The sequence below is a fragment of the Chlamydotis macqueenii genome, chromosome 5 (genome assembly GCF_036417535.1).
Source record: "Chlamydotis macqueenii isolate bChlMac1 chromosome 5, bChlMac1.mat, whole genome shotgun sequence".
Lineage (NCBI taxonomy): Eukaryota > Metazoa > Chordata > Aves > Otidiformes > Otididae > Chlamydotis > Chlamydotis macqueenii.
Window position 1 is genome coordinate 59,793,143 of NC_141560.1, and position 14,342 is coordinate 59,807,484.

At 43.5% G+C, this 14,342-nt stretch overlaps 1 protein-coding gene across 9 annotated transcripts in view; it reads right to left on the minus strand.

Moving 5' to 3' along the window:
• The window catches only part of LOC104479695 (DENN domain-containing protein 5A), an 82,986-nt gene that overhangs the window by 9,084 nt on the left and 59,560 nt on the right, over positions 1 to 14,342 (minus strand). For 6 of the 9 annotated variants that reach the window (XM_086750205.1, XM_086750201.1, XM_086750203.1 and 3 more), the window contains 4 exons: positions 11,589 to 11,673; positions 10,095 to 10,179; positions 9,035 to 9,163; positions 674 to 795 (listed from right to left, as the gene is read on the minus strand). In XM_086750205.1, coding sequence (XP_086606331.1) covers positions 674 to 795; positions 9,035 to 9,163; positions 10,095 to 10,179; positions 11,589 to 11,673 — 421 coding nt within the window. The remainder of the gene's footprint in view (positions 1 to 673; positions 796 to 9,034; positions 9,164 to 10,094; positions 10,180 to 11,588; positions 11,674 to 14,342) is intronic. The other 3 variants (XM_086750202.1, XM_086750207.1, XM_086750208.1) reach the window with 3 other exon arrangements.

A 14,342-nucleotide genomic window follows, 5' to 3' on the forward strand; every position in this document is an offset into this window, starting at 1 on the left:
CCACCCTAATTTTGTAAGTCTTGCTGAAGTCTTTCCTTATTCTGCCTTATTAGTGAGGTCCTGTGGCAGCAGGCACACAAAGGCATGAGAACTCTAACATATTTAAGCATCAGCAACAACAGGTTAAAAGTTTCTCTAGGGTATCTTTTAAAAAAAAAATATTAGGAGAAAAAAAAAAAAAAAAGAGAAGTACTTCAGTGTGTTGCAGAGTTCTGATGCAGCCCTCAAGGGCATTTCATTGTTATTCCAAACTCAGAAACAGGCATGCAGCAAAGTAGGCTGAGTATAAAAAGGGGAAAGTTATTTTTAATTTTAATTCCTAGCATGTGTTAAGTTAATATTCTTACCTTGATAATGAACAGTCCATACTGGTCTTGTTTAGTATAATGGAAACAAGCCCACCACAAAATTTTCTGCTCAGAACCATCCCACAACTAAAACAATTAAAGTTGTGTATTTTACTAAGTCAGAAACAAAACCCTTCAGTGACACAGAGAGAGACACTACTGCCTACCAGAGAGGATCACAGAAACAGTGGTACAGCATACACAGATGGATACCAGGAAGAAAGCAGAACAATTACATTAAGGCACGTTGCTTTGAGCTGTTTAGTTTTTGCATAAGGACTCAACCAAAACTGGAAATCAGACTTCCAGGGAAAGCAAATACTTACAGATTGTTGTGAAAACATTGGTAAAGCAAAAGTAATCAACAGCATTGAATGACAGGAGATGATATAAGAACTGTTCTTTCTCATCATCACAGCGGAGAAATGCATAACGCTTGTAGAGTTTTCTGACAAAGTAAAACAAATAATCTGTCATAGTAACAAGACACTTTCAGTGAAATGTTTTCTATTGTGCATATTTATTAGGTAAACTACAAAGAACGTGCAAGCAATTACAAGTGCCAAGTGATACTGGTAGAGTCAATAGTATTTAATGTGCTATGATATCTCAACACTCTGCAATTCTGCAGTCTCCCAAGTGCATCAGTCCAAGACTTCACACTATTTTTCACCACTCAGAAGCAAGGTTTGGGGTGGTCTAAGGGTCTTCTCCCACCCAAAACCACCCTAAAGGATGGAAAATGGAATTTTGTACTTTCATGGAAAAAATTCTCTGACTTATTCTGGACATGTAAAATAACAGAACTGAAGTAAAGAGAGTCCTCATAAGTTACTTCTGAGCAGATGGGAGAGTCCTCTAGCACATGACGTAAGACAGGTAGAAGGCTGTTTTCAAAGGACACTAGGGCAAACGCTGGGGTGATCTGTTTATAATAGGTTATAGGTGATAATTCAGGGCCTACAACAACCTGCACATTAAGCTAGAGCATAGCTTCAGTGTTGATAGTACACAGCTCTTGATATAATCAAAATCATAAACATGCAAAGGTGGCCTAAAGTCCTACTGTTCCCTGTTACTGGGTTGCAAGCTCTTTGCTAGGACTGCAACACTGCACAGAACTGTAACTTCTTTTAAGTGGAAATACCAAAAGATGTAGCTCAGTAGCCTTCTCACTACTGGAGACACTAAATCCATGCAGAAAAATGCACAGTAAGCAGAAACAATCTTATATATTTATTGAAATTACTCAAACACATTGTAGAATTTAACACTGCAAGACTTGCAACTGAGAAACCTTGAAAAGAATTTACAATCTCAAGTGTTTCAAGTGCAAATTTTTGACCGGAAAATACTCTCAGAGTTACTCACTTGTATGTAGCAATTACCACTATTTTTGCTCCTTATACAGCCAATAAAAAATACCAGTGTTGGGTGAATAATCATAAAAGAAGAGCATGCCAAGATGCATCAAAATCCAGTTGACACTATAGGAATACTCAAAACATTATGAATGTATGAATTAGGTGTTAGAAATGATGACATGGCCATGGATAGTCCATTCCTGCCAGGAGGCCATCCTGATAAATCCCCTCAATTTCAGATATCAATTACAAAAAAGTCAGCAAGTGACTCACAAGCCAGGAATTTGCAAAACAAATCAATGATGATCAACACACACACATATTCTCACTTACATAACAAACATAGCACTAGAGATTGACAGGAAATATTCAATGGAAATAAAGATATTGAGCCCTAAATCAACAGAACCTGCCTGTAACCACACAAAGGCCTCACAGGTGACTGTGTCCATGTTTCACTTGAACAACCTGAACCACGTGTTTAGACAGCCTGTCCACACGAGTAGTGCCTTTTCAACGTGTAAGATTTCTCAGTTTACTTGTGCACATAAAGGTCTCAAGGGAGTGAAGCTATGTGATTTCCTTCTGTTCCCTAACTCTAGTTCCTTTGCAGAAAGAAAACAAACGTTTCAGTTTTCTTATATTTTTTTTAGCAAATGCCAAGTAAAAAGAATGGGATAATTAAAATATTTAACAGTTGTTTAAAAAAAAATAACAACACACAGTCATGTTAACAGGAAAAATGGCACAAGTTGTACAATTACTTTTAGTACCTTGCTGAATTTGGCACTGCTTCCTCTTAAAAAAAAAAAAAAAACAGAGCACACTGTAAATCCATGCTGCCTAGAACATCTTTCTTTAAGTAGGATATCTACTTTCTTTAAGTAAGATATCTAGTCGCCGAGGCAACGGCTTCGGAGTCGGCACGATCCGCAGCGGCGCGGCACAGCGCATAGCAGCGCAGCCAGGCGATTCCCGAGCTGAGGAAGCTCAGGGGGGAGCGGAGCGAGGCGCCAGCAGCCCGCAGCTTCCGCGAGAGCTGCTGACGAGACGTGGGCGGAGCCACGGGGCACCGGCTGTCCGGCCCCTCTCCCCGCATAAAGCAGAACCTAGGGAGCGCCAGCGAGCCGGAGCGCGGCGCGGCAGTTTGCGCAGGAAGCGTCAGCGAGGGCGCCGCCCCGGGACACTTGGTGATTCACGCCTCTCAGGGCAATGTGGCCAACACCCGCCTGAGAACAAAGGCTGCATCTCCGGCCGGGAGGCCTGCACCGGCACCCCCTGCGGCGGTCGATGCCTCCGTGCAGACGGAGCAGCCGAGGCGGGAGGCTGCGGTGCAGACCTCGGGCTGCAGGCAATGCCTGGGCCCTACTCCCGGGGCAGGGGCAGGCGGCAGCCCTGACTGCAGAAGGTGCGCCCAGGTGGAGCAGCTCCTGCGGCAGGTGGCTGAGCTGCAGGAGGCTGCGGGACATCAGGGAGGCGGAGAGGGAGCTGGACGCTTGATTCCAGGCACAGTCTGCACCGGAACCGCAGCACCCAGTGAACCAATCAACCCCCCCCCCCCCCGCACTGACACACGACATTAGCAAGCAGGCAGAAGATGCCACTGAATGGCAAGGTGCAGGAGGAAGAAGCAGAAGCTTCCTCAGAACCCCGAGGTGCCCCTGCAGAACCGCTTTGCTGCTCTCCAGACTTAACAAGTAAGACCCAGGACCTCGGGGGAGGCACTGGAGCTGTGTGAGGTAGCCCGACCGGCTCGTGTAATAACTAGCACTACCAAGAAAAAGAGACGAGTGGTAGTAGTGGGTGACTTCCCCCTGAGAGGTACGGAGGCACCCATCTGCCGCCCTGATGCGCTCTCTCGGGAGGTGTGCTGTCTCCCAGGGGCTCGTATCAGGGATGTCACCGAGAGACTACCTAGCCTCATACGGCCCACAGACTATTATCCACTGCTGGTGTTTCATGTGGGGGCCAGTGACACAGCCGGCAGCAGCCTGAGAAACATCAAAAGGGATTTCAGGGCTCTGGGTTCAACAGTCAAAGGCTCTGGGGCACAGGTGGTATTCTCGTCAATCCTCCAGGTCGAAGGGCAGGGACCTGAAAGGGCCAGACATATCTGGCAGGTTAACTCATGGCTCAGGGAGTGGTGCTACAGCCAGGGCTTTGGGTATCTAGATCACGGGGCGTGCTTTCAGAAGCCCGGGCTGCTAGGGACGGATGGCATGCACCTAACCGAGAGGGGGAAGAGTGTGTTTGGACAAAGGCTTGCCAGGCTCGTCCGGAGGGCTTTAAACTAGTGTTGCTGGGGGAGGGGGAGTACAGTTCAGCCCACTGCTGTCAGCATGGTGCCAGTGCCAGCACCGAGGGTCCAGAAGCAGAGGAAGGAGCACAGGTAAGTGCAAATGAACTTAAACTGCGGTCCAATAGCACCCGTCGCTCCAGCCAGCAAGTCAGCTTTGTCGGGGACCCAGCTGAAGCGTCTCTATACCAATGCACGCAGCATGGGGAATAAACAGGAAGAGCTGGAGATGCGTGCACGCGAGCAGGGCTACAACCTCATTGGCATCACGGAGACGTGGTGGGACTACTCATATGACTGGAGCGTCAACATGGAGGGGTATAAGCTTTTTAGAAAGGACAGGAAGGGGAGACAAGGAGGGGGTGTCGCTCTCTACGTCAGCAACCAGCTGGAGTGCGTGGAGCTCCACCTGGGGATGGAGGAGGAGCTGACAGAGAGGATGGGGATGGACGGGGGACATTACGGTGGGGGTCTGTTACAGGCCGCCTGGCCAGGAAGACAGAGCAGATGAAGCGCTCTATAGGCAGATAGGAGCAGCTTCACGGTCACAGGCCCTGGTCCTCATGGGGGACTTCAACCACCCTGACATCTGTTGGAGAGACAACACGGCAGGGCACAGGCAGTCCAGGAGGTTCCTGGAATGCGTGGACGACAACTTCCTGCTGCAGGCAATAGAGGAACCGAGAAGGATGGGTGCCATGCTCGACCTTGTGCTCACCAACAGGGAGGGACTGGTGGGGGATGTGAAACTTAAGGACAGCCTTGGCTGCAGTGACCACAACACAGTGGAGTTCAAGATCCACGGGGCAGCAAGGAAACTACATGGCAAGCTCTCAACTCTAGACTTCAAGAGGGCGGACTTCAGCCTCTTCAGGGACCTGATGGGCCAAGTGCCATGGGAGGCGGCCCTGGAGGGAAGAGGGGCCCAGAAAAGTTGGTCTGCATTCAAGGAGCACCTCCTCCAAGCTCAGCAGAGGTGCATCCTGACGAAGAACAAGTCAGGCAAAAAGGCCAGGAGGCAGGCATGGATGAGCAAGGAGCTCCTGGACCAACTGAAAGTAAAGAAGGAAGCCTATAGAGGGTGGAAACGAAGACAGGTAGCCTGGGAGGTCTACAAAGAGGCTGTGCGAGTGGCCAGGGATCAGGTGAGGAAGGCCAAAGCCCTGGCAGAACTGAATCTGGCCAGGGATATAAAATGCAACAAGAAAAGCTTCCACAGGTATGTAGGGGACAAAAGAAAGTCCAAGGCAAATGTAGGCCCCCTCCAGAAGGAAACTGGTGTCCTGGTTACCCAGGACATAGAAAAGGCTGAGGTACTCAATGACTTTTTTGCCTCAGTCTTCACCGACAAGAGTTCTTGTCCCACCATCCAAGCTGCAGAAGGTGCAAGCAGGGACTGCGAGGATGAAGAAACGCCCACTGTACTCGAAGAGCAGGTTCGGGATCATCTGAGGAACTTAAAGGTGCACGAGTCCATGGGACCTGATGAGTCCTGAGGGAACTGGCAGATGAGTTGCCAAGCCACTGGCCATCGTATTTGAGAAATCGTGGCAGTCTGGTGAGGTCCCTGATGACTGGAAGAGAGGGAACATAACCCCAATTTTTAAAAAGGGGAACAAGGAAGACCCGGGCAACTACAGGCCGGTCAGCCTCACCTCTGTGCCTGGCAAGGTCATGGAGCAGATTCTCCTTGAAACCATGCTAAGGCACATGGAGAGCAAGGAGGTGGCTGGTGACAGCCAACATGGCTTCACCAAGGGCAGATAGTGCCTGACCAATTTGATGGCCTTCTATGACGGGGTGATGGCATCGGTGGACAAGGGACGAGCAGTGGATATCATCTACCTGGACTTGTGCAAAGCTTTTGACACTGTCCCACACGACATCCTTCTCCCTAAACTAGAGAGACATGGGTTTGATGGACGGACCACTCGGTGGATAAGGAGTTGGCTGGATGGCCGCACTCAGAGAGTGGTGGTCAACGGCTCAATGTCCAAGTGGAGACTGGTCATGAGTGGCATCCCTCAGGGGTCCGTGTTGGGCCCAGCCCTGTTCAACATCTTTGTCGGCGACATGGACAGTGGGATAGAGTGCACCCTCAGCAAGTTCGCTGATGACACCAATTGCGTGGTGCTGTCAACACGCTGGAAGGGAGGGATGCCATCCAGAGGGACCTTGACAGGCTGGAGAGGTGGGCCCGTGCCAACCTCATGAAGTTCAACCAGGCCAAGTGCAAGATCCTGCACCTGGGTCATGGCAATCCCAGGCACAAATACAGGCTGGGCGGAGAATGGATTGAGAGCAGCCATGAGGAGAAGGACTTGGGAGTGCTGGTGGACAAGAAGCTTAACATGAGCAGGCAATGCGCCCTTGCAGCCCAGAAGGCCAACCGCATCCTGGGCTGCATCAAGAGAAGCGTGGCCAGCAGGTCGAGGGAGGTGATTCTTCCCCTCTACTCTGCCCTGGTGAGACCCCACCTGGAGTACTGTGTCCAGTCCTGGAGCCCCCAACACAAGAAGGACATGGACCAGTTGGAGAAGGTCCAGAGGAGGGCCACAAAGATGATAAAAGGACTGGAGCACCTCTCTTATAAGGACAGGCTGAAAGAGTTGGGGCTTTTCAGCCTGGAGAAGAGAAGGCTCCGGGAAGACCTTATAGCGGTCTTCCAGTACCTCAAGGGGGCCTACAAGAAAGATGGGGAGAGGCTGTTCAGCAGGGCCTGTTGCAATAGGACAAGGAGTAATGGTTTTAAAATAGTGGGGGGTAGATTTAGATTGGAAATTAGGAAAAAATTTTTTACAATGCAAGTTATAGAACACTGGAACAGGTTGCCCAGAAAGGTGGTGGAAGCCCCATCCCTGGAAACATTCAAGGCCAGGCTGGATGAGGCTCTGAGCAACCTGATCTAGTTGGGGATGTCCCTGCTCCTTGCAGGGTGGTTGGACTAGATGACCTCTGAAGGTCCCTTCCAACCCTAACCACTCTATGATTCTATCTAAATATGCAGCACAAAGCACTCAAGATTGCAAAGAATTGATGTCATTCCCATGCAAGTTCCTCCTTTGCTTGTCACTTTCATTTTAAATATATATTTTTGCTGCTGTCTCACTCTGTTCTAGAGAATCAGAATCTGCCTGAGACACAAACAGTGCATTGGCCAGTCTTAAGACAGTTGGGCTTTTTTCCTTCTTTTTTGGGGATGGAGTATGCGGAAAGTCCTCTCACAGCACTTGTTCGGTATGTGACAAACACTGCTAAATTTAACCTGATCTGGACTGTTGACTTCACTGGAGAGGCCTAACCTTAATTTAGAGATACAGGTAGATTTTTTAGCTGTCCTCACTCTGTCCTTCACCTTTTCCTTGCTCGCTGTTAGAAGGTCACAGCTTCATCAGAAAGTCCAACATAATTCAGTACAAGGCTAATCTCAAGTAATTAGCAGTGCAGGTTCAGGGGGACTGGAGGAGAGAAGACATTTCCTGGAAGGCGGTGTGAATGGGAAGAGAGGAAAGGAAGAGTAGACAGTGTAAGCTAAGCTGTCTCCAGAAAAAAAAGCCTTCTATTAAAGCTAATGACAATTCCTAGGGCCAATAGAAAATAACCTTTAATTACCACACAGTAAACAGTATATCCAACCTTATCAGCAATACATTTTTTTTTCTGCACAGGTTATACTAAATAACCTATATACCAATAAACTCAAATTGTTACTCCTAAAACAATTAAATATGGCCAGTACTCTGATTTGTGCAACTATTTACAGAAGAATTATTAATGTTTACAAAGATAATATCATGTACATGTGCACCAAGTAAATAGGTCCTTGTGCTAAGCATTTGTCCTTTTGCTATTCAAGATGCATACTTATAAAAAGCACTAGCACAGAGTACTTTTAATAGAGTTTAAGCCAGCAGAATTTGGAACTCTCTCCAGGTTCAAGTCTTGAGTTTTGACTGACATCCCCCTCCCCCTCATACTTAATATACTTCTACCATTTTCTTCCTATAGTACAATTACTCTTTAAATAGTGTTTTGGGTCTCAATGGTTGGGTCTTTTCATAATTTTTTAATGACTTTATATACAAGGAATTGAAAGTCACATTTTGAAGTCTTTAGGAGAAGTAATAAAAACAACAAAAAAAAAGGATCATAATAGTAGATATTTGACTATTACTAACGTAATTCACCTTATGTTCTTAAGCAAGGTACAAATGCAAAACCTTTACTGTGTAGGAGAGGACAAACAAAGTTGAGACATTGTTAGTTTGATCTAGAGATGTGGACATTCATGTTCTGAAAGAGTTAGATGGAAGGTTTCAAAAGATTACCAGATCTCATCTTGAGCTTACTGCCCCAAAATGAGATACAGTAACTGATCATCACAGCCTTCCTAATCACTTTCAAGGTACTGCATGTACACCATTCATCTGCTCTCAAACTACACTAGAAGTTGATTTTCTCTACATTATTTCACATGGCACTGAAACGAGTTACAAAAATGTCTCAGATTTGGAGACAGAAGTGAGAAGCTAAGGAACAGTCATTTTCAGTAACACTAACAAGAACCACAGAAGCACATCTGGATATGCCTTTACACTCTTATAGTATCATGACGGAACTGCAGCCAGGACCTAAGCTGCACTTTGCCATGCACTGCCAAACAATCCAAGGAAAACAAAATATCCCACACTTACAGAGGAGGGTCAAGATAAAAAGCTTGACTCAGAGTAGTGGCATTTGGACTTATACTCCATCCGTTTAATCCCTAGTAATTTTTTAAGATTTCACCTCCAAGTCAGACAGTCTACTCTGACAGAACTGATGCTGTATCTGAAGAATCCCAGCATTGAATCTTAATTCCCAAATAGCTCAATACACAGGTACAGAGACATACTTGAAGGCTACTTTGTTCTATTTCTTTTGCACACTTCTAAGCAGTGGAAAGAATAGGCATTTCTGGGTTTTTGAAGTCAAACAACTAAACAGGTTTAATTTTTTAAAAGCTTTCCCAAGATAAACCATCTTACTTTGTGAGTTCATGATCTGAAAGCAGCTGTTTTAAATGCTTAGAGAGCAACTTCTTCTCCATAGAGAGACGAACCCAGGCTCTGGCCTTGCCAACATCTGTTTTGATCTCACTAATGTTCTGAATATGCCTGGAAAAAAAAAAAAAAAAAACAAAAAACCAAAGAGACACTGCCCAGTATTTTCAAAGTATCACAGTTCTTTTGAACCATGTTAGGCTGAAGAAGGAATTTTGCCAAGAATGCATAATATCAGGCAAACTACTGGAAAAAGAGGCATGATGACCTTAATATTCAGCAGTATCTAAATTCCTTGCATATCCAGCTGAAAAAGAGTAAGAGACTGAAAAGGAAATACCTGCAATGCAGTGCCATATTTACAAAATTCTAAACCAGGCCCATTGCCTCATATGATTTAAGAATCAATCTGGACCTTATCACTACAATATTTATGGCTGAGTTCTTTCTAAAATTACATACTGTCTTTGCATGCTCAATAGTAGCTTTTCTTGCATACAAGACAAATTATATATTTCAGAAAGACAAGCATGTCCCTTGAAAATCCTCAATTCACTCCTCTCCACTGAGAAAAAAATTAGATATTAGTAAGGAAAAAAGAGGAAAGAAAAATCCTTTCAAAGTTAATTTAGAAGTTCTGCATATTGTTTTTTGATGTACTGAAAAGAGGGTATTAAGCAGAAGTTATAGTCTTATTCACACTACAGTACTCAATGTTAGACAAACCCATTCTTTAGATCAAACAAGTTTAAAAAACTGATTTCTTCACTGAGAAGCAAGAATGAGCTCAGAGCTACGCAACCAACTTGGCAAAGAGTGAGAAAATGCATATGCTACAACTCCATCTCTGTGGAAATAAAACAATACAGAATGCTTACAAAAAGATGAAAACTGTGTCAGGCTATTTCTATAAGCTAGTAGCTGTGACAATATAAAATCTCCTCAGTATGAAACATATACTTTTCTGTATTGTACGCATTATACACAGAAACAAATATACAAATCTCACAGGTTTTCTGTGTTGGTTTTAATAGCTTAAACACACCTCATATCCTGGATGAGAGAGATTTTAAGAGGTGACATGGCTGGACTGGTATCAGACTTTCTCCTTTCTGAATCAAGAAGTACACCTAGATTCAGAAGAACAGAATTTCTTGTTAGTAGAAATCTATCTATCTAAAGATTTTAAAATCAATGTAAAAAAGAAGGTGAATTAACTTGCACTCTTGCATTAGTGGTGACTCACTGCTTTGTGAAGATATTGTAGCATATTTCAAATTCAAATGACATGAAAATCTAATATGCGACACAGATGGTTATGCAGATCATCACACAGAGCTTTAACACATTAATGAGCTTAGATTTAGCTGAAATTGGTATCACATCAAATGGCTTAAGACATATACTAGTCAAGTTTGATTTCCTAAAGACTACCTTATTTTCTTTCTATGTAATAAAACTGTCTGGCACTGCTGACACCAGAAAAAAGTGTTCAACATGTTTTACTCAGTATACTACATGTCATATGCTTAAGTAGTCTATCACTTTTCATACTCTTTTAACACCATTACTTTTTAAAGTAGCACATTTGGGGGATTTTAAGCAATACTATTACTCTTATCTTTCAAATTCCACTCTAGAATCAAGCTGTATATTAAATACAGTCCCTGCCCTCAATCCCAATTTAGAAAGCATGAAACTGACTGTAACTTCAGTCTGACATGAAAAAAAATACTGTGGACCAAGTGACATTCAGGAGATACTTTCAAAATCTTAGTTTTTGATTGCTTACAGGACCTTGTGCATGTCAGTAATGCTCAGCTCTTTGCCTACAGCAACTTTAAAAAAAAAACAAAAAACAAACAAAAAAACCCAACCCCAAAATAAAAAACCACCCATCTCCTCCCCTAAATCCTTTCTTCCCTCCAAAGTTATACCCTATGCCCCCATCTGACACAAGAAGCAGTGTTTAAAAATTACATTAAGAATCTTAGAAACAGATTATCACTGGATCTTATGTGCAATATTACTTTTATTACAACACTTGATATAGCAAAAATTAAAATGTTTCTTCAGTGGTTTTGGTTTTTTTAAGTGTCTTTTTCTTTTAAACAATGTCTACTGTTCAGCTGTTTTTCAAGGAAAACTTCAGGATGTACAGCACAATTTGATATGCATATTCATAACATAATATGCTTTCCCAGTCATGCACTGACTATGTGTCACATGGAGGATGGTGTAACAGAGCAATCCATTTTAAAGCCTATCTTTGAAACATCAGAAATTTCTGGTATCTGACTACTGCAGTAGTCAGATATCAGACGCAAACAAGTGCACTCAATTCAAACAAGTTTATTTTTCACAAAACATATTGAGACAATACACAGGTCCATATTAATTCTCTAGCAGATGGAATACGTGATTCAGTTATATAGAGTGAAGGATATTTCCAAGGAAACAATCCCTGCATGGTGCAAATCTGCAGGTGGCTCTTACTTGCAGTTTTTTATCACCTCCTCCCAGCAGAAGTCAATCTTACCTGAGGTACAGAAGCTGCCTGATGTAGTTTTTCTCTGTCTGTTTTCTAGGTAGTGTAACAGATGAGACCACAAAGCAGACTTTCCCTAAAATTAAAACCAAACAAAAAATTAGTTAAAGAAATCACTATCAGCTGAATGAAAAAAAAAAAGTTTAAATCATCATTGAAAGTATCAGTCATAACAAAAACTTGCTTTAAATATGTTTCTTCCTATAAAGTCATTGGTAAAAAACAAAAATGAGACACAAGTTGGAAGTGCTCAGGAGCTGTAAAGAGGTTGAGAAAGAAAAGCAAGATGATTCCGGTAACCAGAAAAAGTCAACTGAACTTAATTTCTCATAGTTCATTAACACGACAAGAAAATATTTAAAGGCTTGTAAAACACTATGTGCAAGCAGAGTTCTAAGTCTGAGGCTGTAACCTGTACTATGCGTCTTGCCCTCCCTTCCTCTCTGGCAGTAAAACCAAAGAGACACAAACCTAGCCTGCATAAACCATCTTACACTCAGACCAAGTCTTGTGCATCTGTTCCCTTCAGGGTAATTAAGGGCTTATAGGTACACACTGCCAATTTTCAGAACCTCAAAAGATCCCCCTCAATTTCATCAGGCAAAGGACTTGGATAATCACAAACACAGTAAGAAAAGACAACCCAAAATACAAGCAGGACAATGAAAGCTTATCAGCAAAAGTACTCCAGCTCTATAGATTATAAAACCAACTTAAAATTTGGGATATAGTATTTAGGCCAAGATAAATCCGTCACACGATGTTAAAAGGTGCACCTTGCTCATTATGTTGCTTTCTTAAACCTCTGGTGGCTTAAAGCAGAGTGTGAGGAAGTCCTTCACTGGCACACTAAAAAGATTCATGGATTAATCCTAAAATATTCTGCATGATAAATCAAAATCTTGCAAAGTTGCAGAAAGGCAGCAGTAATTGAACACAGACTCTCCGGCACATTAACTGGAATTACTTACAGAGGAAATTAATTAGTTTTACTTATCATCTTCCTAAATTATTATATTAACTTGAAATCTCAGTAAAGATTTAGCAATTCTGCATTTCAGAAAAGTAGTCATATTATAAACCCATATTTTTATTTACAACTCTGTGCAGAAAGAAGTCATGACTGTAAAGCAACAGGTGTCAATTCAGCATTATCAATGGCATGTAAAATCATTTAAGTGCCTTCTTGGAGGTGCAGTAACTATGAGCCAACACTGAATTTTTTAAAAAGAACCCTTATATTTAAAAAATCTCTGAACACTTTAATTCTATAGCTCACTACAGCTGACATAAAGAACTAATGACCATGATGCATCCTGGGCTGCATCAGAAGTGTGGCCAGCAGATTAAGGGAGGTCATTCTTCCCCTCTACTCTGCTCTGGTGAGACCCCACCTGGAGCACTGCGTTCAGTTCTGGAGCCTCTAACATATGAAGGGCATGGACCAGTTGGAGAGGGTCCAGAGGAGGGCCACGAAGATGATCAGAGGGCTGGAGCACCTCTCCTATGAGGACAGGCTGAGAGAGTTGGGGCTGTTCAGCCTGGAGAAGAGGAGGCTCCGGGGAGACCTTATAACAGCCATCCAATACCTAAAGGGGGCCTATAGGAAAGATGGGGGAAAACACTTCACCAGGGCTTGTTGTGACAGGACAAGGGGTAATGGTTTTAAAATAGAGGGAGGCAGATTCAGATTAGAAATTAGGAAAAAATCTTTACAATGAGGATGGTGGAGCACTGGAACAGGTTTCCCAGAGAGGTGGTGGATGCCCCATCCCTGGAAACATTCAGGGCCAGGCTGGATGAGGCTCTGAGCAACCTGATCGCGTCAAAGATATCCCTGCTCCTTGCAGGGGGGTTGGACTAGATGACCTTTAAAGGTCCCTTCCAACCCTAATGATTCTATGAGGGATTATTCCAGAAGTGTCATGCCTCCACAAGACAAAGCCTAGTGTGTCTGTAACATCCGTATTGAGAGAAATCTATTTAAAAAATGCATTCAGTAGTGAAGATATTAAAAAAATCCAGAGAAGCTCAATGCCTCATGTGTGCACCTGACAGATCCAATTTGGAAAGCCAAAATTGCAAGTCTTATAAAAAGAAAGCATGAACAATATCAACTAGGGAACATTTTCATCCAAAATGGCATTTCTCTCAATAAATATACACATGCACACACAGTCCAGTATTCAGCAACTAGCTGCCATGTCAAGGAGAACTGCAAGAGATCACATAAAGCAGCAAACAAAGGATCCTGCAGCAAACAGATGTCAACAATCACTATGAATGCAAGAATTCACGCATCTACCCACTTCTTTTACCACCTTGTTACTCTCCTTTAGCTTCACCAAATAGCAACGATGATGCAAGCTGTATCTATATAAGGGAAAGGAGGACAGCTTAAGGAAAGCAGTGGGACAGAGAATAGGCAAGGGAAAAACCAAGGCCTTCTGAAAGCTCAGACTACTTCAGCCATTAGATCCTACATCAAACAACTCTCCTACATTGCTGTGGGCGTGGATTCACTTTGCACGTGGAAGAACCAGAATGTAGCTAATGTAGGACTATCAGGGTGTGGAAGAATCAGCATGTAGCTAACATAGGACTATCATGGTTCATCAGCAGGGAAGAGGTAAAAGCAGGGATTGGTGGAAAGCAAGCCATCCTCCCTACTATGGTCAATTGACAAAGAAGAGTCTTCCTTGGCTCATTATTGAAAAATAAAATAAAATCGATGTATAAAACAGC